Genomic DNA, 22,974 nt, shown 5'->3' on the forward strand with positions numbered 1-22,974 from the left:
TCGATGAGGGTGGGAAAAATCGTACATTTCTGTGCAAACTTTGCCCGCACTTCAGTCACATTGTCTTTTAAGAAAATGCAGTCCATTTTTCGGTTCCAGCAGCCAACAACCTCAGAACTGACCCTTCAGGCCTCTCAGGAGGCGCTGGCCTTCTAACCTAGTGACCACCATAGCAACCAGCATGATTGCCCTAGCAACCAGCATAGCAACCACAATATTTATGCGTTTTAGCTTATTGGATATTGCGCTAATGCAGATAACTTTTGATCTGTGTGCCCGATTTTAAATGAGGTACCGTTGGAATGGAGTTCCATGCCTCTGATCAAACCCACTCTTGCAGTTCTTCGGAACCGCAAATCTAGTTTTCATACTCAGTTCTACACTGGACTTGAATTACGAAATTCGGCACAGATGCACAATTATGATTTTGGCCAATTGATTATAATGTGGTTAATTAAGTAAGTATAAGTATATATACTCTTTAGGGTCTGGCTATGAGTGATGAAAATGGGCCAACTCGATGGGCGACACCAAACAGGCATTTGAAATTATCACTGCACGCAATCGGATAACACTACGACCAATGTTCACTGACTGATTCTGGACTTCAATGTAGCAGCGCTGTCGTCGTCTGTTTAGCTCGCCTCTGGCCCGCCTATATCAGATACACTGAAATGATTGGTGCAGCTCGGGTCCAAGGGCATGGGTAATGAGCATCATTACTACAATAATTGCCAGAGTGACTCGCTGAGCAAATTCAAATTGTGGTCTCGTGAGAACTCTGGATTTCCAGAGTACAAGATTGCACTGTTTTGTATAAAGCACATCAGTGTGTTGCTGCTGATTTGAAAGAGTAATTCAAATGTGTTTATCATTTTGTTGCAAGCATTACATTTAGAAAGGATTTTTCTTTGATTTCATTGTTTCATTTTGGCATAGATGTGAGTTGTTTATCTCCAAGTGCTATGTGTTATTTGGCTTGTGTGTAGAGTTTTGACATAATGAGCCAAATTCTGCAAAATGTGTGTAAGCAATAGACTAAAACTGTTTATGGGCTAATGGGCTTATACTGACATGTTTATCGTAAAAAATGGTATGATACGGCCCCAGCTGTATATAAATGGTATGATATTCAAAGATGGGATGGTGTGTAAGCAGTTGGAGGAAAACGGTGTTCACAATGCAGAGAGAAAACAATCCTCAATGTACATGTCTGGTCTTATGGGTTGTGTTTGGTCAGTATATTCTTGTACTTTAAATGACCCTCTAATCCTACTTAAACAATATTTCTGAAAAAACAACAAGCGTACACTATATCCTAGGGAAACCTGTTTTGCCAAATGTGTTTTGCATTGAGTACATTAGTGTGTAAGTGTGCATTGAGTACATTAGTGTGTAACTGATTCAAACTAATCAGATTATATGATGGATAGGTGTTTGTGATATGACACAAAAGAGTTTTGATAAATAATTGGGTAACACTTTACCTGAAGGTATCTACATAAGAGTGACATGACACTGTCATGAATACATGACACTGTCATGACACATGAACCCTAACCCTTACCCTAACTTGTCATGACAAAAACAGAATCACACTTAATGACAGAAGCGTTATGTTATAAACACTTAGGACTTGTTTGTAATATTTATGACACATTTATGACAATGTCATGTCACTCTTATATAGATACCTTCAAGTAAAGTTACCAATAATTGTATAGTTTTGACTGATTTGTTTCATTTTGCAAAAGAACTAAGGGATTCTGCTAGTAGTGTTTTGAAAAAAAAAACGGGCCCTGTTTTCAAAACTGTGCTTAAGCATTTGATGAGTTATTTTCTAAATTTCATTTTTGACGTGTATATAGGTGTGCAATATACAGATGATTATAGTAATCTATCAATTATTTCCAGCTAGCATGCAGTAGCCTGTAAAGTTGCCGGTTCAATACCTGGCTTCCACCGTTATGTTCTTGAGCAAGGCACTTAACCTCAAGTTACTCCGGGGACAGTGACCCTGGTAATTTAAATGACATAATGTAAGTCTCTTTGGATGGAACATCTGCTTAATGAATAACTGTAATGTAAATGTATCTATCTATCTATCTATACATCTATCTATCTATCTATCTATCTATACATCTATCTATCTATCTATCTATCTATCTATACATCTATATATACATCTATCTATCTATACATACATACATCTATCTATCTATATCTATACATCTATCTATCTATACATCTATCTATCTATACATGCATCTATCTATCTATACATACATCTATCTATCTATACACACATCTATCTATCTATACATCTATCTATCTATCTATCCATCCATACATCTATCTATCTATCTATCTATCCATACATCTATCTAATTACATGAGTAAATGAAGTAACAAGCCTTTTCGAAATGGTGAAAGGCTTCTAAATGGTTTCTGTATGGTGTTGCGCTTGTACAGCAAATAAAATGAGTGAGTAATGTAATGTAATGTAAAGTAATGTAATGTAATGTAATGTAATGTAATGTAAAGTAAAGTAAAGTAAAGTAATGTAATGTAAAGTAATGTAAAGTAAAGTAATGTAATGTAAAGTAATGTAATGTAAAGTAATGTAATGTAAAGTAATGTAATGTAATGTAATGCCTTTATTTGTCCCCCAGTGGGGCAATTAGTTTTGCAGCAGTACGAGCACACAAAATTACAAAAAATACATAAATACACATAAAATAATAAATAACATGGTGCACGTCATTGTCATAGGTGGGTAAACTACCTTTTCCTCCTATAGCGTTTAGAAGGGAGACAGCAGAAGGAACAAAGGAGTGTTCGAATCTATTTGGTTTAGCAAAAGCGAGTCTGAGCAATGAACCTGATGGTAGAAACTGAAACTGTTGATGTAGAGGATGAGAACAGTCAGACAAGATGGAGTTTTCTTTCTTAAATAGCTGTTTGTTGTAGAGATCCTGTAAAGTTTCTTGTCCAAGCCCAATAATTTTGCTACTAACACTAACAACCTTGTTCAGCAGATTCCTCTCCTTTACCCTCAAAGACTGAAACCAACAAATAAAGGAGAACGTAATAACAGACTCAATAAAAGAACGATAAAACATAGTCATCAGGGTAGAGTCAACCTGGAATTTGGAGAGTTTTCAAAGACAAAAAAGACGCTGCTGGCTTTTCTTATAGATCGAGTCAGTATTTTTCTCAAATGTCAGCTTGTTGTCAAGAAAAGTGCCTGATACTTATAAGACTTCACAGATTCGACTGTCTGACCATCAATCACTATGATATCTGGAGAAGGCTGCACACTTCTAAAATCAATGCACATGTCCTTTGTCTTTAAAACATTTAAGGATAAAAAAGATTTTAAAAAGTAATCAACCACAGGACCATGCGATGTTTCCGTGCTATTTAACAGGCTCACTATAACTGTGTCATCCGCAAACTTCAATATATGACGGTTTTCAAAATTGCTACGGCAATCATTTGTGTACATTATGTACAGCAGGGGAGCCAGTAGATGTTACAGATAGATCAGAGAAATGGCCATTTACTCTGACTCTTTGTGTCCTCAATGTAAGAAAATCCAAAATCCAGCCAACAATACTACCTTCCAGACCAAAGTTATCAATAGTCTCTGGATTAGTAGGTGTGGCTGAATAGTATTGAAGGCGGATGAGAAGTCAACAAACATCAATCTAACATGATTTTTTGGACTCTCAAGGTGTTTATAGATGTAATTCAACAGAGTTATGGTGGCATCCTGAACCCCTCTCTTGGTCCTAGATGCAAACTGCAGTGGGTCCATCAGGTGTTCAGTAGTTTTCAGCAGTTTGGCTTTGATCAATTTTTCGAATGACTTCATAACTAATGAAGTCAGGGCTATAGGCCTGATGTCATTTAATGATTTGGGATGTTTAGTTTTGCCAACAGGGACTATAGTAGTAGCTAGGTATTATTTTTTATTTCAGAAGCGTGAAGGTGCCTTTAAATAAATTACCTGAGAATATTTGTAGGGGATGATGTAAATTGTCAATGTTAGTTATAACAAATTATAGTTTTTCTCAGTTGCTTTGGCACATTTCTCAGATCAGAATGGTAATTCTCAAAACTGTTTGTTCAAACTATCATCTTATCACTTGCGCACATCATGCATTCTGAATCCCATTTTGAACAAAAGGCAATGCTTTCGTACATCCTTGCAACTGATTTTGTACAAATGTCTGCTGTTTTTTTTTTCAATGGCTAATGTCATGTTGGTCAAAATGCACTATACTGGTTCCATGCTGTATAGTCCTTCCCCATAAAACAAATTGGCCTTATTTCATTACATGCAAATGTGTTGAACTAGTTGCCATAACTAGTTGTCATAGTCTGTCTAGCATATATAAATGCATGTGACCTGACAGACAGGAACGTCAGGATGTATAGAAACATGTGCAGTTGTGCACAGCTCTGACTAAGGGGTGTTTACTGTAACTGTATATTGGCCATTTTTCGTTTGCACAAAGCCTTTGTTTTATTTATACTGTCACAATTCAGAAAAGAACTTTGAAACATATCTACTGTCTTACAATCAACCACCTCCACATACAATAATGTGCAACTTTGTAGTTTTGAAATAAAAATGAGTGCTGCCTTGTTCATTAGAAAATATTTATTGTCATATTGACAACAAGACATAACAGTTTGGCTGTTTTGACATAAACAATGGCATCATGAGTTGACATGATTGCACTGACCATTTCATTGGCATACAAATTTGCTTTTAAAGCATAAACTAAGTGTTTTGAGCAAGATACACGCTTTTGCAGGTTATCCACTATGCAGTGCAGTTTGCACTAATTGTTTTGAGAAATGCACTAACTGTTGTGCAGATGTACATTATGCTTTGAAGAATGCACCAAAGCGACTGAGAAAAACTGTAAACAAGCACCCACCATTCAAGTGCTAAAACAGTCCGTTTTCTCAGAGGGAGCTGGATGTGCACAGTACAACTACATTACCACAAGGGGGTGTTAACTCACAGAAAGCTAAGGGAAGGGAAAAGTCTATCTAACTATTAACCAGAACACTATCAAACTGTATTTGTCTGGTGGGATGATTGGAGAGGGGCACTGATATTAATCATTGTGTGACACAAGCCTCAAGAAGTGACAAATCAACAAACCCTACACACATCTCTAAACATTCAATAACAACAGTGTCAAATCAACAAACCCTACACACCATCTCTAAACATTTATTAACAGCAATGGCAAATCAACAAACTCTACACATACCTCTAAACATGCATTAACAATGACAAATCAACAAACTCTACACATATCTCTAAACATTTATTAACAGCAATGGCAAATCAACAAACACGCCACCTCTAAACATTCATTAACAGCAATGGCAAATCAACACATATCTCTACACATATCTCTAAACATTGTGTTTGTGGTGACTAATAACACACAACCTCATAGGCAGCCTATTGGTGGAATAGTTATGAACGATGTTATGGGCTGTTTTTGTAGCCTATCAGTGGCACCAGGGCAGGGAGGTGTACCGCACTGCACAGTCTGGAGTGGTGTGAGTTTTTTATCACTGAGCGCACACCTCCTACACAACACTAGTGTGTCTCTGCCAAGTATACGACTCACTGTTCATTCATCTGCTGTGATCTTTTTCTTCCATTTCAGCTAACAGTTACTCATTAGAAAAAGAGACGGTTTTTGAGGTGAATTTAATACAAAAAAAGTATACACTGCTTATTAAGAATAAGTGTTGATGAGGTGATACTTTTAAGGCTTTCAAAGTTCTTTACCCTCTTGATTTGCATTCACAAGAGAGCCCTAATATAGCCGGCTAAACTTGAAATCTTAAAAGGTTAGTGTGTCCCCTCTTGGCAGAAATGAGCAAGCAGTACCACGTCTTCACCGCAGCGGTCTGCTATTAAACCTGTGGAGCAGCTCAGTGTGGTGTGACACGAGAGCACACACACTCTCACCGTCTGTGAAGGTAGGGGGCTTTCTCTCTCTCTCACACACACACACACACGCACACACACACACACACACACACACACACACACACACACACACACACACACACATACACTGGAAACTGCAGCCAGGGGAAAGCTTGAGCTGGCCCTTGCAGTAACAGGTTTACCCACACATGAGGTTGTTATGAACAGAACTATTTCCCTTTAAAGACAAGCAGATTTACCCATAGATCTATTTTCTACATGGGCTTACCCACACATGTGGTTTCAGAGGACAGGGGAGTTCTCCTATGAAGAACTCCCCTCTATCCTTTCACATGGTTGTAATAGCCAAAGATGGCCTGTGTCACAGGAGCAACGTAACCCACAAACTAGCATGAAGATCTGTGGCTGTCAAAAGTCCACTAAGCAGCTGATCTGTGTTTTCAGTGCTCTCCAGGCTGTCAGTAAGGTTGGTCTGTTCAGGGTCACCATGCTCATTGCCCATGGATTAGATTTAACCTGTGGACTTCTTTAACCTATAGATTTGTTTTTCATTGTTTGTTATGTTTACATTTTCTCTATGTAAAGTGCTTTGTGTTACACTGTGCATGAAACATGTGCTACAGGAATAAACACACACTTACACTAACACTCACTCACACTGTGCATACAAATGCGCTATATAAATAAAAGAGACTTGACTTAATCACGTTGCAGCAGTGTGTTTGTACGCCATGCCATGACATCATGTTGTGCTTACTCACTCATTCACTCACTCACTCACTCACTTATTTACTTATTCACTCACTTATTTACTACTCACTCATTTATTCACTTATTTACTTACTCACTCATTTATTCACTTATTCACTCACTTATTTACTCATTCACTCACTTATTTACTTACTCACTTATTTACTTACTCACTCACTTATTTACTTACTCACTCATTTATTCACTTATTTACTCACTTATTTACTCACTTATTTACTTACTCATTTATTCACTCATTTATTCACTTATTTACATACTCACTCATTTATTCACTTATTTACACATTCACTCATGTATTTACTTATTTACTCACTCACTCACTCACTCACACAATTGCTCACTTACTTACCTACTTACTTATTCTTTATGAGGTGTGAGGTGTTATTTTTTTCATAGGCAAGCACATGTGCACAATATTCTGTTCTGTTCTCTTGTCTGGAGAAGCCCCATTTGATTTGGACGCATTCTAGACACATTTTCACATTGGTAACTGTAGGCTTATGTTTACATAAGATATAAGCTTATGTTGAAAAACAGATACTGTAAGAGGACACTAATAGTGAATGAGTTTATTTGGCCTGGTTTCCTTGCTAACTGTCAGGTAAAGTAAAGTGTAATCCAAGACACACTCCATCTCAATGGCGATCCTTCCTTCATCCGTTATTTTCTTTCTATTACACTCATAAACATTTCATTATAGAGATAGTGAGAATGTATCTTAGAGGTATTTCAACACATCAAACATTTTCCTCAAAAATAAGGTCCTAGTGAATGGGTGGTCTCTTTAAAAATATGACTCCTTAGTAATGACAACATTTCTGAATAATCAAGAAAAAATAAGTCAGTCAATAGAAAGGGGAATAATTTCCAACTTGCTAACTGCCTCATAACCAAAACAACTTTAAACCGGAGTATCCGCCCACGGTGGGCGAGCGAGCGAGGACGATGCACTCGCGCTCGTGTCATCGTCATTGACATGTCAGAACAATGGTGCGCTCCCTGCGCGCGCCCACTCGCCACCACCGGAGAAGTGCTTCATTCCCAAAGCCCGAGCCAGAGCCCACGCGATGAGATACCCACAGTGAACGACACGAAAATGGACAGTTTGGTCGGACCTCTGGTCGCCCAGTATCTCTCCATGGGTTTCCAGTCTCAGGAAAACCTTCCGAATGGATGTCCGAACGCACAGGAAAAAGACACGCCGTGAGTTTGCTTCTTAAATTTTGAAATCAATTCATTAGATTCATACGAGGCTTTTGCTATTCATTTTGGGTTGGGTAATGTTGTTTTTTCGAAGGAACACCTAACTTCTCATACGAGTTGCTCGGTTCCTCTTGTTGCAGTTGAAAGAGAAAGCAATTGTCGGTATAATGTTTTACATTATAGAGTGTATGTCAGTAATTGTCAACCACACTTCTCCAAAATCCTCTCACATAAAAAGTGTAAACGTCAAGTTGTGTTCAAGCCAGAGGCAGGTTGAGATTCCCACTGTTTGCTTTGGTGTGTCGGTAGGCTACTTTTCCTTCTGTTGATGCCTGTTAGTGGGGCTTGATTACACTTACTTCACTTTTTGTTACATTGTATGTAATGTGAATTAGTGCTTTCGAGGATATTTCATTATATTACACTATAACATTGTTATGGAATGGAATAATGAAAACACAGTAGCCATCAAATTAATTCAGATGCTTAAACCAATTTTTGTCTTGATATGTATTGCCCAATTTATATGCACACACTCACACACACACACACACACACAAACACACACACACACACACAAACACACAGAGTGAGAGGGAGAGGCAAAACTTGCTCTACTATTCTGCTATCTGACTCTTTGATCTCTTTCCCTGCTCTCTCCGCCCTTCTCCGTCCACTCCCTCTCCCTTCGATCTCTTCACCTCTCAGGTGTGCGCCTCCAGTATGCACGTCTAGACCTAAAGTCTCCTCTCCTCAAGTCCTGCACCCCAACCTGGCGCAGGTTACCCGTGGCAAGGTCATGATGTCCTTGGGCCAGTTCACCAAGGGCGCCACATGGGAAGAGCTCATCCAGGCCTGCGTACAGTCCTTTGGTAAGTTAATACGGTGTCTCAACTCTTGGCAGCTTGGCCTTGAATGTGTATCTGTCTCTATGTGTGTGTGTGTGTGTGTGTGTGTGTGTGTGTGTGTGTGTGTGTGTGTGTGTGTGTGTGTGTGTGTGCTTCCTCTTTCTGTCAATTAAGCAACAGCAGCTCTTCACCTCGAGATGTTCCTCTCTGTAGTTCTGACCATGCTGTGTCACACTGCAGTGTCTCTGTGTGTGTGTGTGTGTGTGTGTGTGTGTGTGTGTGTGTGTGTGTGTGTGTGTGTGTGTGTGTGTGTGTGTGTGTGTGTGTGAGTGAGTGTGTGAGTGTGTGTGTGTGTGTGTGTGTGTGTGTGTGTGTGTGTGTGTGTGTGTGTGTGTGTGTTTGTCTGTGTCTGTGTGTGGGGGTGGGTTTTGTGAAGAGGTGTCAGCTAGAGAGTGTAATGATGATGCAGACGTGTTACTGTGACGTCACTGATAGCCACACAGCCAATGACAGCCAATGATTGAGAGAAAGATCTAGATCATAATGCATTTGTTTAATGCTACAGAAGACTGATCCAGGCAGGGTCGTGGCATTTTGAAGTTGTCTGTGACGTTTGTGTTTCTTGTCAGATTTGTCGCTGTATATGTACTGTACATCATCATTAGGTAGCTTGTTGTCGTCATTGATATTTTTCGGACTTGCAGAACGGAAGATGCAGAATGTTTAATATTTTCTGAACATTAACACAATGTTTTTGTAGGATCATATAGTGTAATTGTAAATCAGTTGTTGGGTGTAGATGCCTGTATTAGCATTTGCATTTATTATTTCGACAGCACATGCAGGTTTTGGAGAGTTGAGTTGAATATCACAGCACTTGCACAGTTGTTTGTTTTGTGTGTGTGTGTGTGTGTGTGTGTGTGTGTGTGTGTGTTTGAAGTAAGTGGTCATGAAAAGCATTGTTACAGCTGTTCAAACATGAAACACACTGAAGTATATCAGTGAGTCTGTGTGTGTGTGTGTGTGTGTGTGCGTGCGTGTGTGTGTGTGTAACAGAGTGTAAGTTTTCATTTTTAAATGTTAATGTGATCTATTGATTAGATTTTACTGCTCGTGTGCTAGCTAAACTAAACAGGTGTGTTCGTAAGTGACTGGATTTCCTGATTCTTCAAGTAGCAGTTAGTTTTTTTGTTGTCTGTCAAGAAACAGTAGCGTCGTCGGTGCAGGTTTGCAAACACACTGACTGAAGATGAAAGCATGGAACAAAATGGAGGGAGGTCACAAGAGACAGTAAGTGAAAGACAGAGCGAGAGAGATTCGGTGGAAGAGAGATAGAGACAGAGAGAGAGAGAGAGAGAGAGCAGGAGAGAGAGAGAGAGAGAGAGGGAGCAGGGGAGAGAGAGATGGAGGTAAAGCTACTTCAGAGAGTCCTCCTGGGGCCCTATCACCCTTTTGAAATGTGAGTGTGTACGTAAAGACTATTTGAAGGATTACTCTCCACCGCGTGTTCTTTCTGTGCTCGGAAAGGTCAGCTCTCTAAATGGGGCTTCAGATGCTGGGCGCTCTTTGAACGTGTGGCGCGCATGGGCGAGCCGATCAATGCCAGCTGACATCACTTGACACACACTGCACCCAGGCCCCTTAAGCCAAGGCCATGCTACGTCTGTGCTATCACAGGTATTATGGGATGTCCAGAGTGGATGGCTTTTCAGCTTGTGCCAAGGATGCTGTCTGTTACGTGACAAACACCATCACAGACACCTGACCAAGGTTTCAGCATTGTTGTGTAGAAAATATAGCAAACTCTGTTGTTTTCAGTGGTCTCTTTGGGCCATTTGGAAATATCATTGTCTCAAGGAGCTTTCAAGACCACATGTCCTGGACCTGCTAGTGAAAGATCAACAACACTGACAAATAAAATCTCTCTTGAGGAGAGAGGTTTTTTGTAAGTTATACTAGAATTATACCGTACACAGATCTAGAATTTACATTTACTGTCATTTGTAATCCGGTTGTTAAGTCCGACGTCACAGGTCCAACAGCTTTTTCATCAAAAAATATTAACTAGCGCAGCCAGCCGTTTCGCAACTTGTCACCATCACCTCCGTTTTAGTTTAAGAGTGAAACAAAATCGTTTAACTTTAACAGAGTAATTACTGTAGCTCTGCAGCCAGATGATGCAATCAAGGGTAAGGTCCAGGCTTCCAGGAAAATAGGATTTTATTAGGTTGAGGCAACAAGTGAGTAGTAGGATGACAATTCTAAAGGCTACTCTGAATAGTGGGAAAAATAGTTTATTTCACTGTCTGGACAGAGTGAGCAGCTCTGAAAGGTGTTGAACCCGAAAGAGATTTATTATCCTATTATTAACCGACTGGTCACTTCAGTACATTATTACATCATGAAATGGAACTTTCAGCTAGTGTTTATTTGTTTGTTAACTTCATTTTTGTTGTTTATCATGCCCTTTAGTGGTAAGGATACACAAATATTCAAATTTGTAATGTTCATAGCACCTGCTCTAAATGCCCAAGTCTGCACATAAGAGAGCATTTAGCTAGTGCAGACTTGTTGCAGCATAACAGATAAACATCAGCCACTGCCATCTGTAAATGTGATACAAGTCAACAAGGCCAAAATTCGCCAATATGTTGGCCCAATATATCGGTGTACCTCCACTAAAACAAATGCAAGCAGACCCAAAGGCTTAACAGTAAGACACCTTAAGCAGAATCTGACCCAGGCCATAAACAGCTGAGTTCCTTTGACACCATGGTCACAGGCAGCATGTTTTTATCAGAACACATCAGACATACATGTAGACACCTGAGAACTGCGTAGGAAGCACAGCACACAGCACAACTCACCCCCATGCCATGTGTGTGTATATCTGTGTGTCTGTGTTTGTTATGGTCTTGGGCTGGCTCACATGACTGTGCCACCTTAGATATAGTAATCCCAAGTTTGTGTGTGTGTGTGTGTGTGTGTGTGTGTGTGTGTGTGTGTGTGTGTGTGTGAGAGGTGAGTCGTCTTCCCTCATGTGGTGAGTGTGACAAGTGATTGCATGTAGCTGCACGCCTGTTAAATGAGCTCTTCAGGAGAGAGCTATGTGTGTGTGTGTGTGTGTGTGTGTGTGTGTGTGTGTGTGTGTGTGTGTGTGTGTGTGTGTGCGCGCATGTGTGTTTGCACAGATGTCTGAGCAAACAGGCCTCTCCTCTCCACTATCTGGCACTCCGTAAAGAGAAAACAGATTGTGAGCCCAGATTTGGTGTCAAAACAAAAGCATGATCTGCTGCTGGGGCCACGGTGGGCGTCTGTCATAACAGGGAAGCAGCTCTCTCAGCCCCGGGCCTGTCACTACCCATAAACCACTGGAATGGGGTGAGCGCATAACTTCCTGTCCACACCTGGAGTGGGGTGAGCGCATCACTTCCTGTCCACACCTGACCTGCCAGTAACCAGCTGATTTCTTAACACTCTGGCATGAGTAAGAGTGTGGGGATCTCCGGGCGGTGTGTGATTGTTGTGTGGGTAATGATGGATACGCTGCTGTTTTGGTCTTTATTATGGTGTGATGTCATATTTGGCCAGTTTTTGCGGTGTGTTTTTGCAAAGAGAGACACGTCCATTAGGGTCTCTGTCGGTTGGGAAGCAGGCCTTTCCTCCTTTGATGGTGAGTCAGAGAGTGTAGTGTGTGACTATTTGAAGCCCTTTCCTCTTTTAGTGGTGAGTCAGGGAGCGTAGTGATCCGATGAAAGTGAAGACTGTAATGATTTTGAATAGGCTACATTGATTGATTGATTGATTGAAAATCTTTATTGACATGATGTATTTTGTACAAAGGATGATTCTTATGTAAATAAATAAAATGACTTTGTACAATTATCAGTCAAAAGGATAAACACAATAAAGCCACAGGGCTTATTTCCATTGTGGTCCATTACTATGTCTGGAGCCAGTCTCGTTTCATTTGGCTCCTGAAAGGTGTGTTAGCCCTGCAACACTACCTGAGACAGAGCGTTTAATCAGCATGAGAGCTGCGCTGGCCTTCTCTTCATCCCCCTGTGGCGGGCGGGCGAGCGGGCGTCTGGCGTCCGGTAGCCTTCACAGACAGGCTGCCTACTGAGGCCAGCGGGATAAGAGGCCTTGACGGAGCGAAGAGGCGCGCTAATGTAGATTAAAACCGGGCGGCAGTTGCCATGGCGCCCAAGGCATTTCAAGGAGATTGGGGACAAGTGGAAGTCCATGGAAACCAGGCTCCTTCTGTGGCGTCGAGTGGAAGCCCATGGAAACCAGGCTCCTTGGCGTCAAGACAATGGCTCCCACTTAAGGTCAAAGTTCAACAGCGTGCCGGTTTCTGCCTGTTAATCAGCAGTCGATGTGCAGTTGTATTCATGGCTCACGCACGCGGTCCCATTCAGGTGTGTGTCATCTGAGACGCACGCTACAGGCCATTAGCATAAGAATGCTTCATATAGTTTAAAACTGTTAATGAAATACTGGGCGATATATGCCCACTTGGAAAAGAGACCTCTGTCTCAATGTGATTACCCTGGTTAAACAAAGGATAAATAAAATTTTAAAAAATTAAAAAAACAATTTCACAATTTGTCTCTATAATGATAATGATCTATGTTTTTATTGGCTAGTTTCAAAATACCGCTTTGAATGTCTGGGACTTTCAGTGTCTGTGGCATAGCCAATATACAGGGCTTTAATTGTTCAGGCACAGGCTAGGTTGTTTTAGATTTGAAAATTGGCAATATGCCTACAGGCCTATGACATCTTGATAACGTCAGGCGCAGACATTTTCTTTGCTTTGTAGATGTGATATAGTATGAATTGTTTAATGTATGCCAGTACTCCAAACTATTATGACATCTGAAAGGTGTGTCTATGTTATATTCCCCATAAAAGTAATCAAAACAATCATATTGAGATTAACATGTGGTATGATTCAATATTATATTTTTAATGGTTTGGTATGGTATGTGATATGTTTAAAGCACTGTAAATAGCACTGCAGGCTTAGATGATGAAATGATGTCAAAGGCTGTGTGTGGTGTCTACTTGATGTTATCTGAGGTACAGTCAGATAAATATAAACAAGGAAAAACGCAGCTTCCCAAAGGTTTATTGCATAACGGATGATGATGATGATGATGGTGATGATGATGCTTAATGTGGCATTCGTTTTTTATCAGTGTTATTGATTGACTTCATTTTGTCACTAAATGTCTAAATGTCTCCGCAATTATCTCAATGACTAATCACGTCAAAAGATGCCAGGTCATGTGACCTGACCCACTCCAAACATGCACAGAAACAGGTCCCATCGAAAGCTATGTAATATCTATGCAGTTTACGAAATATATATGCAGTCTACGAAATATCTATGCAGTCGGCACCTAAACAGTGAAAAAGTAAAAATAGACCTGCATACAGCACCCTCCACCTTTGCTTTCAACCCTTTCCTCATTGTTTTCATTGTGACACTGTTTAGCAAGATTAAATGCCAAAAGATTATTTGTAAACCTTTTTTTGTCGTCTTAAATAAATGGGGAGGATGCTGTGAATCAATCCTTTATTTTGTTACTGAACGTACAAAGGTCTTTGGTTGTGTACGTAACAGTTTTATTACAACAATCACACCACTCTACCCACTCTAAACAGGCACAGAAGCTGATCCTCTTGAAAGCTCTGTAATGGCTGTGCCCTGTAGAACGCAATAATTTAATAACCGATGGGGTTGTATAGCAAAGTCTGAGCCATAACTATTACTAGTAGACCAACCAGAACACACCGTGTTGGACCATGAATCGACATGGTCACCCCTAAACACTCTTGTCTCCTCCAGAGAGGGCAGTATGTGTGTGTAGTAGCAGATTCCATGTGGTTGTGACAAAAGAGAAATCACACTACTCTCTCCTTCTCTCTATCTCTCTCCCTCTTTATGTCTGTCTATACCTTTCTCTCTCTCTCCCTCTCTCTCCCTCTCTACCCCTCTCTCTCCTCTCTCTCCCCCCAACCCTCCCCCACCTTCCTCCCTTCCTCTCTCTTTCTATGGCTCTCTCCCTCCCTTCCTCTCTCTCTATCTCCCTTCCTCTCTCCCTCAACTCTCCCTCTCTTTCTCTCTCTCCCTTCCTCTCTCCCTCCTCTCTCTCTCTCTCTCCTCTCTCTTTCCCTCTCTCTCTTTCTCTCTTTCCATCCCTTCCTCTCTCTCTCCTCTCTCTCTTTCCCTCTCTCTCTCTCTCTCTTTCTCTCTCCCTCCCTTCCTCTCTCTCTTCCCTCTCTCTCTTCCCTCTCTCTCTCTTCCCTTTCTCCCTCTCCCTCTCCCTCTCTCTCTCTCTCTCTCTCTCTCAGACACAGAGGGCAGTATGTGTCGCAGCAGTCACCTCCTCAACGTCACACTGACCATGCACCGACTCCTCATCTCTTCCCGGGAGCTGCTGGACAGACTCATGGCTCTATATCCTTCTCCAGATAGAGAAACAGTGAGAGGCCATGCACATGATCCCAAAGGCCATTTGGATGGGTGCAGGACCTGAAGCATGTACTATGCAGGAGCTAAAGACGATCTGCATCACCAAGGAGCTCCCATTCAAGGCTTTTTATTTGCAGTGACGTTCCGAGCCCCTGTGGCTCTTCCTTAGGCTTGAAACTGCAAATAAAACTTCAGTAGGAGCTCCTTGGTGTGCAGGTGATCACTTCATCATCTACATCAGTGGTTCTTAAACTGGGGGTCGACCACCAGGGGGGTCGCCAAAAGTTTTGGAGGGGTCGCGAAATGATTTGCAGTAAAGACATTTTTCTAAAAGTTTTTAGTCAAAGGCTGCCATTGACATAATTCCTTTGGTGGTTACACAGCCTACCTATGAGAGAAGACATTTTCTGCCTTTGCTTACAATGTCCATCTCGCAACATTTTAAAACCAAATGCTGCCGATTAGAGAGAAGGGGGTCGCGGGACTTGGCCCATGTTTTTTGAGGGGTCAACAGACAAAAGGTTTAAGAACCACTGATCTACATCCTTCTCCCTCGCATGTTACAGATGCCGGATAGCCAGCAGATCTGGCAGCATGCAGTGTAGCTTTTCCCAGGCCTGGCCCGTCCTGTGCTTCAATGTCATGTGTAACTTGCCATGTTTACGTTCCACGGAAGACACGACACAACACAAACACAAACAGCTGAATGGCAGAGGTCAAAGTCACTTCAGACACAGTCATGACAATAGCTGTTGTTAAACCTGTATATGTTATTTCCTGTGTACACTTCTTACTGAGGTTGATTTGAGTCTAGCAGGTTATGTATATATATATATATATATATATATATATATATATATATATATATATATATATATATATAAATATATATATATATATATATACATATACATTATATATTTTATATATATATATATATATATATATATATATATAATGGTCAAATGGAAAGTAAAGAAAGGTGCAAGCTTTGCTTTTGATGTGCAAATATCGCTGTGTTCTCTGTGTGTGGGAGTGAGTATGTGTGCTTATGACTCTGTGTGTGTGTGTGTGTGCGTATGTCGACTCCTCTCACCTGTGTGGGCCGTCCGGGGTTTGCTGTTTGGTCTACAAGTGAGGTAAGAGGCAGGTCAAATCTGAGCCTCTCATCAGCATGTTGTTTGGAGACACACACAGATATAATAATAATAATAATAATAATAATAATAATAATATCACTGAGCACAAGAAATGCTACATGCACCCCTCCACACTATCACCCCTACTGTGAGACCCAGCCCAACAGAACTAGAAAAATAACTGAGCTGAATAACTATAAAATCTGCAGTGTTAAATTTGACTCTTTCTCATAAGGCCAGCGCAGTCAACACTGTTCACTATAATCGTGTAATAAACAACATGAAGATTGATATCATTGGGCATCATTTTCATACGATTGTGTGAATGGTAGAAAGATTAACACTGACAGCCAATCAAAATCCAGTGATGTTTAAAGATGTCACATTAAAACATGAATGATTTTTCTGAGAGGCCTTCCTTATTGTTGGTAGAGGTTTACATATATCATTATGAAATTTCCTGATGAATAAAGTATCTATCTATCTATCTAATTATCAGGTGTAGTTGTTGCTATAGTTATCATTACAGTATGGGTGGGGTTTAAGAGTGGCCTTACTATATAGTGAATGACATGGAAAGGCCTTCTGTGAAGAGAGCAGCCTTGCTTGGTTGTGTGTGTGTTTGTGTGTGTGTGTGTTGTGTGTGTGTGTGTGTGTGTGTGTGTCTGTGTGTGTTTGTGTGCTTTTGTGTGTGTGTGTGTGTATCTGTGTGCTTTTGTGTGTGTGTGTGTGTGTGTGTGTGTGTGCGTGGGGGGCCCTTCAGCTTTCATGACGTTGTCGGCCCTTTTGTGTGCATCACTTCAGCCTGTTTGCTGCCAGGCTCCGACTGCGAAACATTTGCTATTTTTACAACTGTTTAAAGCAAAGTGACGAAGAGGAGTGCGTGTGTGTGTGTTTGTGTGTGTGTGTCCAGCCGGAGTGAGAGTGGACAGCTGTCGATGACGATGACAGCTCACTCCAATTGGCAGCTCACACAGGCACAGATTGATCTTAGTAACTGCCAGTTACTAATAGCTGAGGTATTTCTTAGTATTATTATATAATATTCATATTAATAATCATTTATTATAATATTTTAATATATTAAGGGAGACATCACTCCTGCTGAAGTGAAATGAAATCTAGAGATGTGAATCAGAAGTGCTAAACGGTTGCCAATTTTGCGCCTCTGCAGTGTGTCTGCAGGAGTGTGTGTGTGTGTGTGTGTGTGTGTGTGGGTGTGTTTGAGAGAAAGAGAGAGAGAGAGAGAGAGAGATAGTGTGTGTGTGTGTGTGTGTGTGTGGTTTCATGCATCCAGGATGCTCACAGAGAAACACAGGAGTGGTTTGCTCTTGAAAGGATGTTTGTCAAACTTGCCACAATGTTTTTGTCAAAGACACCTTCCAAGAATTCAATAACGGTTGAGTGTGTGTGTTCAGATGTTTCGAGTTCCGCTGGGCCCCTGCTCAGACATGTCCCCCTCGTACATGTCCTGAACTGTCCAGTTAAGTCCTGTCCTCTGGCGTGTGCTGTTCTGTTACACGTTTTGAGGTTTTGAGCTTTGTTTAAACTGGGTTCTAATGTGTTCTATGTTCTGATGTGTTCTGGAGCATAGACCATGGTGTGTTCTGTATATCACATGTTCTGATGATGTGGCAGATGAGATTCCTTGACTTTGTCCACCTTTAAAAGTGCTTTGGAAAACGATCGCCATGCTGAGTGCCAAAAGATCTGCTACCTCATCAGGTGAATACCCGTGCTCCCATGATGCATCCGTCTCTCCCCCAGGCTAAAGTACGCAGGGTTGAGCTGCACCTTGATTCAGTCCTTGGGTTTTTCTGGTGCGGCAGTCAAGAGTTCACAACAGCCAGGAAGGACTTGCACTGAGAAACGTCATGGACTGAAACGTTTGCACAGCACCTTGCACTTTTGCTCCTTTTGCACATTTGTCTATAGAGCCCTGTATGTATATTTATAAAGAATATATGTTTCAAAATATCGTTATGTGTGGCGCGCCACGACAAAATTAGTCCTATGTTGCTAAAATGAATTTGGAGATTTGGAGCAATTTGAAAGGAGAGAGGGTCAAAAAAATCCTAAAATATCATTTTTCTATTTTTACATTTTAGCGACATAGGGATCATTTTGTCGTGGCACGCCACACTTGAAGATATTTTAAGACTTGTCTAACTTCTTAGCCCTCTGTGTGCGAGTCCTTCCTGGCTTTTGTGATCTCTCACATACTGTAAATTCACATGTGTACACAATACACACTCACATTCTTAAAAACGCACTCTCAAATGCATACACACACATACACACATAAACACACACACTTATTGGAGTCCACTCTTCAAAATAGATAATGAGATGGAAAACTTTAAGAGAGACTTTAGTTGCCCAGATATGCAAAAATACACACATTCACACATGCACACACACACACACAGAGACACACACACACACACACACACACACACAGCACACGCACACGCACACACATACACATGTGCGCATGCACACACACACACACATACACATGTGCGCATGCACAATCACACACACACACACACATACATATGTGCGCATGCACACATACACACACATTTCTCTATGTCTCTGTGTGAGTGTTTGTTTTTGGCTGTGCAGGTACTGGATGCGTGAGTTCTGGCCCATGTTTCGTCTCCACGGCAGCCTGGCGACCTCACTTCTGCACTTCAAGGAAGTGATGCGGAGCACGGTCGGGAGAGGCTCTGCCCACTCCTGGAGACCAGGTGGATGTGAGTACAGTCCTGAGACACACTCAGCTGTCTTCATGCACACGCTCAGCTGTCTTTACAGAAGAGTGTTAGATATGCTGAACATGGAACAGACTACATGGGAAGACTGTTAGATAAGCGGAACAGACTACATGGGAAAAGCGTTGGATATGGGGAACAATGGTGTTAGAACTACGAGCTCGGAGGCCAGCATCTGAGCTCGGAGGCCAGCGTAGCTCACCGCTTATGGCGGCAGCCAACTGAACCTCCTGAGCTGCGTCTTCCCTCTGCATTTAAAGCGTAGCCCACCCTCTTTGATTGTGTCAAGAGGAAAGGATCATCAAATGATTAATTGTCGTCATGTGTCCTCATGTGGTTCTCATGATCGTCTAAGTATCAATGGGTCATGTGAGCATTTCATTGACAGAGGTCACAAGAGCAGTTTGGTCGACAAAGGGTTTGGCTCGATCAAAGGCTGGGGTGATGATTAAAATAAATGTTAAAATACATACACTCTGGAATGTTAAAATACATACACCCTGGAATTTTTCACTACACAGACTACATGAGAAGAGTGTTAGATATGGGGAACAGACTACAGGGGAAGAGTGTTAGATATGGGGAACATGCAGGGGAAGAGTGTTAGATATGGGGAACATGCAGGGGAAGAGTGTTAGATATGGGGAACAGACTACAGGGGAAGAGTGTTAGATATGGGGAACAGACTACAGGGGAAGAATGTTAAATATTCTGAACATGATAGTCTCTATGAACGTGACGTTGCTGCAGCAAACGGTGGCAATCAGTCTTTATGAAAGTGGTGTGTAAGGCCTCAGATAGCATCACATTCCAATGCTAAACAGTGCTAAACAACAAGACAAGACTGCAAGACTTACTTATGTAAATTACAGTGATCTGCTTGTTTGGCACGGGCCCACCGGCCTACTCCATATCAACAGAAATGATTTTTTCTTATTCAGAACTCTGGGAGGGGTCCTGTGAAAAGAAACCACACCAAGTAAAGTCTCAATCACTTTATTACTTAATCACAACTTCATACTTGTATACTTCATTAGTTGAGTTGTTGATTAGTTGTAGTGTTCACTTCACCATGCTAAACTGTAGGGTAGGCTATTTACATTATTAGAGTACTTCAGAATGCTGATAGTTCTAATCACAGAACGTAGTTCCTTCCGACGACATGACCCAACCTTGTGTTTATTTCAGTGTCACCAAGTGATGTGACTTTTTGGTTTCCCAACCGCTGCCCTATTATTAGAATGTGCGATTTTGTGATCATTAACAGGACACATTTATAACAGGGCTGTGCTCAGCGTGAGGACTTTTCTCACTAACAGCAGCAGCCTCAGTCTAACTGCCTCTGCTGGAGGGGCTGGGAGGTGGGTGTTGTGGCAGGGGGGAGACAGCAAGTAGAAACACTTTACGTCTCAAACGAAGCCTTTTTCATGTGAACCAGAGCAGCTTATGCTCCTATTTGTTGGTCCTATTTGTTCTTGTATGTTAATACACTCTTGTGCAAATCTCAAACGAAGCCTTTTTAATGTGAACCAGAGCACCTTATGCTCCTATTTGTTGGTCCTATTTGTTCTTGTATGTTAATACACTCTTGTGCAAATCTCAAACGAAGCCTTTTTCATGTGAACCAGAGCAGCTTATGCTCCTATTTGTTGGTCCTATTTCTCAAGCGAAGCCTTTTTCATGTGAACCAGAGCAGCTTATGCTCCTATTTGTTTGGTCCTATTTGTTCTTGTATTTTGTTAATACACTCTTGTGCAAATCTTTGTGAACCAGAGCACCTTATGGTCCTATTTGTTCTTGTATGTGTTAATACACTCTTGTACTGGAATCTCAAAGCGAAGCCTTTTGAAAATGTGAACCAGAGCACCTTATGCTCCTATTTGTTGGTCCCTATTTGTTCTTGTATGTTAATACACTCTTGTGCAAATCTCAAAGCGAAGCCTTTTTCATGTGAACCAGAGCAGCTTATGCTCCTATTTGTTGGTCCCTATTTGTTTCTTGTATCTTGTATGTTAATACACTCTTGTGCAAATCTCAAACGAAGCCTTTTTCATGTGAACCAGAGCAGCTTATGCTCCTATTTGTTGGTCCTATTTGTTCTTGTATGTTAATACACTCTTGTGCAAATCTCAAGCGAAGCCTTTTAATGTGAACCAGAGCACCTTATGCTCCTATTTGTTGGTCCTATTTGTTCTTGTATGTTAATACACTCTTGTGCAAATCTCAAACGAAGCCTTTTTCATGTGAACCAGAGCAGCTTATGCTCCTATTTGTTGGTCCTATTTGTTCTTGTATGTTAATACACTCTTGTGCAAATCTCAAACGAAGCCTTTTTAATGTGAACCAGAGCACCTTATGCTCCTATTTGTTGGTCCTATTTGTTCTTGTATGTTAATACACTCTTGTGCAAATCTCAAACGAAGCCTTTTTCATGTGAACCAGAGAAGCTTATGCTCCTATTTGTTGGTCCTATTTGTTCTTGTATGTTAATACACTCTTGTGCAAATTAATTGTAACAAATTTCTAAAAGATATGATACTGGCTGATGCAATAATTGTTGTAATTGCATCTGAAAGCTTGAATTGCATTAGGCCACTTTGAATAACTTTAAAATAGAGGGGCACTTTGAGAGCACAGACCTCTGACAGTATCTGACAATGTTTGCGACAGTAAAACTAAATCTTTGAATCTAATCTGTGATTGAACATTGATTCTGACAGCGATTCAGTGATTCTCAACTTGGTATACTGTTAACCTCCTCCGTTTTATCGTCTGTAGGTTATTGTTTTGTAAAAAAGCATGTAAAGATAATTTTTTTCAACCATCAACACTGATGTGATCCAACTTAATCAGTGATCCAAACATATACCAGTGTTTTAAATATAGCCTATGCACCTACATATGTTTATCTGTCATTATTTGTACTATGTATGTGTCATGATCAACATCATAGCTTTACAAGCAGATGTGATTAGACCTGCATAAACTTAATTCAGCATTCAACATTTTCAATTAATTTGCCCAAGGGATGCACATGTTGTCTAATCATGTAATCATGGGGAGGTGGTAGTGTAGCGGTTAAGGAACTGGGCTAGCGTGCAGTAGCCTGAAAGTTGTCGGTTCAATTCCTGGCTTCTACAGTTGTGCCCTTGAGCAAGGCACTTAACCCCAAGTTGCTCTGGGGACAATGTAATCCCTTGTAATATAATTGACATGTGTAAGTCGCTTTGGCTAAAAATGCGTCAGCCAAATGTAATGTAATCATAGTAAATTGAATTACAGTAATATTGTATCACTGTGTTTCCATAGCAATGAGAGGGACTGGTCTCGTAAAGCTAGCCAGAGGATCAAAGCTAACTGCAGTAAGAAGAGGAAGGTGTCTCTGTTGTTCGATCACCTGGAGCCACAGGAGCTAGCTGAGCATCTCACCTTCCTGGAGTTCAAGTCCTTCTGCCGCATCTCGGTGAGTGGTGCACACACATACACAACACACTCAAACACAACACATTCAAACACACCAACACACAGACACACACAGCACACATAAACACACACACACACTCAAACACATAACACACAAAACCAGACAGCCAAAAGTCATGACACAGAAACACGTTAAACCCGACAGCACAAAGTTATAACATAGAGACACGTTAAACCCGACAGCACAAAGTTACAACATAGAGACACGTTAAACCCGACAGCACAAAGTTACAACATAGAGACACGTTAAACCCGACAGCACAAAGTTATAACACTG

The 22,974-nt window shown here is 41.0% G+C and overlaps 1 protein-coding gene across 1 annotated transcript in view; it reads left to right on the forward strand.

The window, feature by feature from the left end:
- Positions 1–7,739: 7,739 nt before the first annotated feature.
- LOC125284361 (RAS guanyl-releasing protein 1-like) overlaps positions 7,740–22,974 on the forward strand; it is a 42,634-nt gene continuing 27,399 nt past the window's right edge. Inside the window, 7 exon segments of the mRNA XM_048228278.1 lie at positions 7,740–7,966; positions 8,675–8,838; positions 15,178–15,283; positions 18,100–18,162; positions 19,066–19,145; positions 19,148–19,196; positions 22,524–22,677. Of these exon segments, the coding sequence (XP_048084235.1) occupies positions 7,740–7,966; positions 8,675–8,838; positions 15,178–15,283; positions 18,100–18,162; positions 19,066–19,145; positions 19,148–19,196; positions 22,524–22,677 (843 nt within the window).

Source organism: Alosa alosa, chromosome 19 (genome assembly GCF_017589495.1).
Source record: "Alosa alosa isolate M-15738 ecotype Scorff River chromosome 19, AALO_Geno_1.1, whole genome shotgun sequence".
In the NCBI taxonomy this organism is placed as follows: Eukaryota; Metazoa; Chordata; class Actinopteri; order Clupeiformes; family Clupeidae; genus Alosa; species Alosa alosa.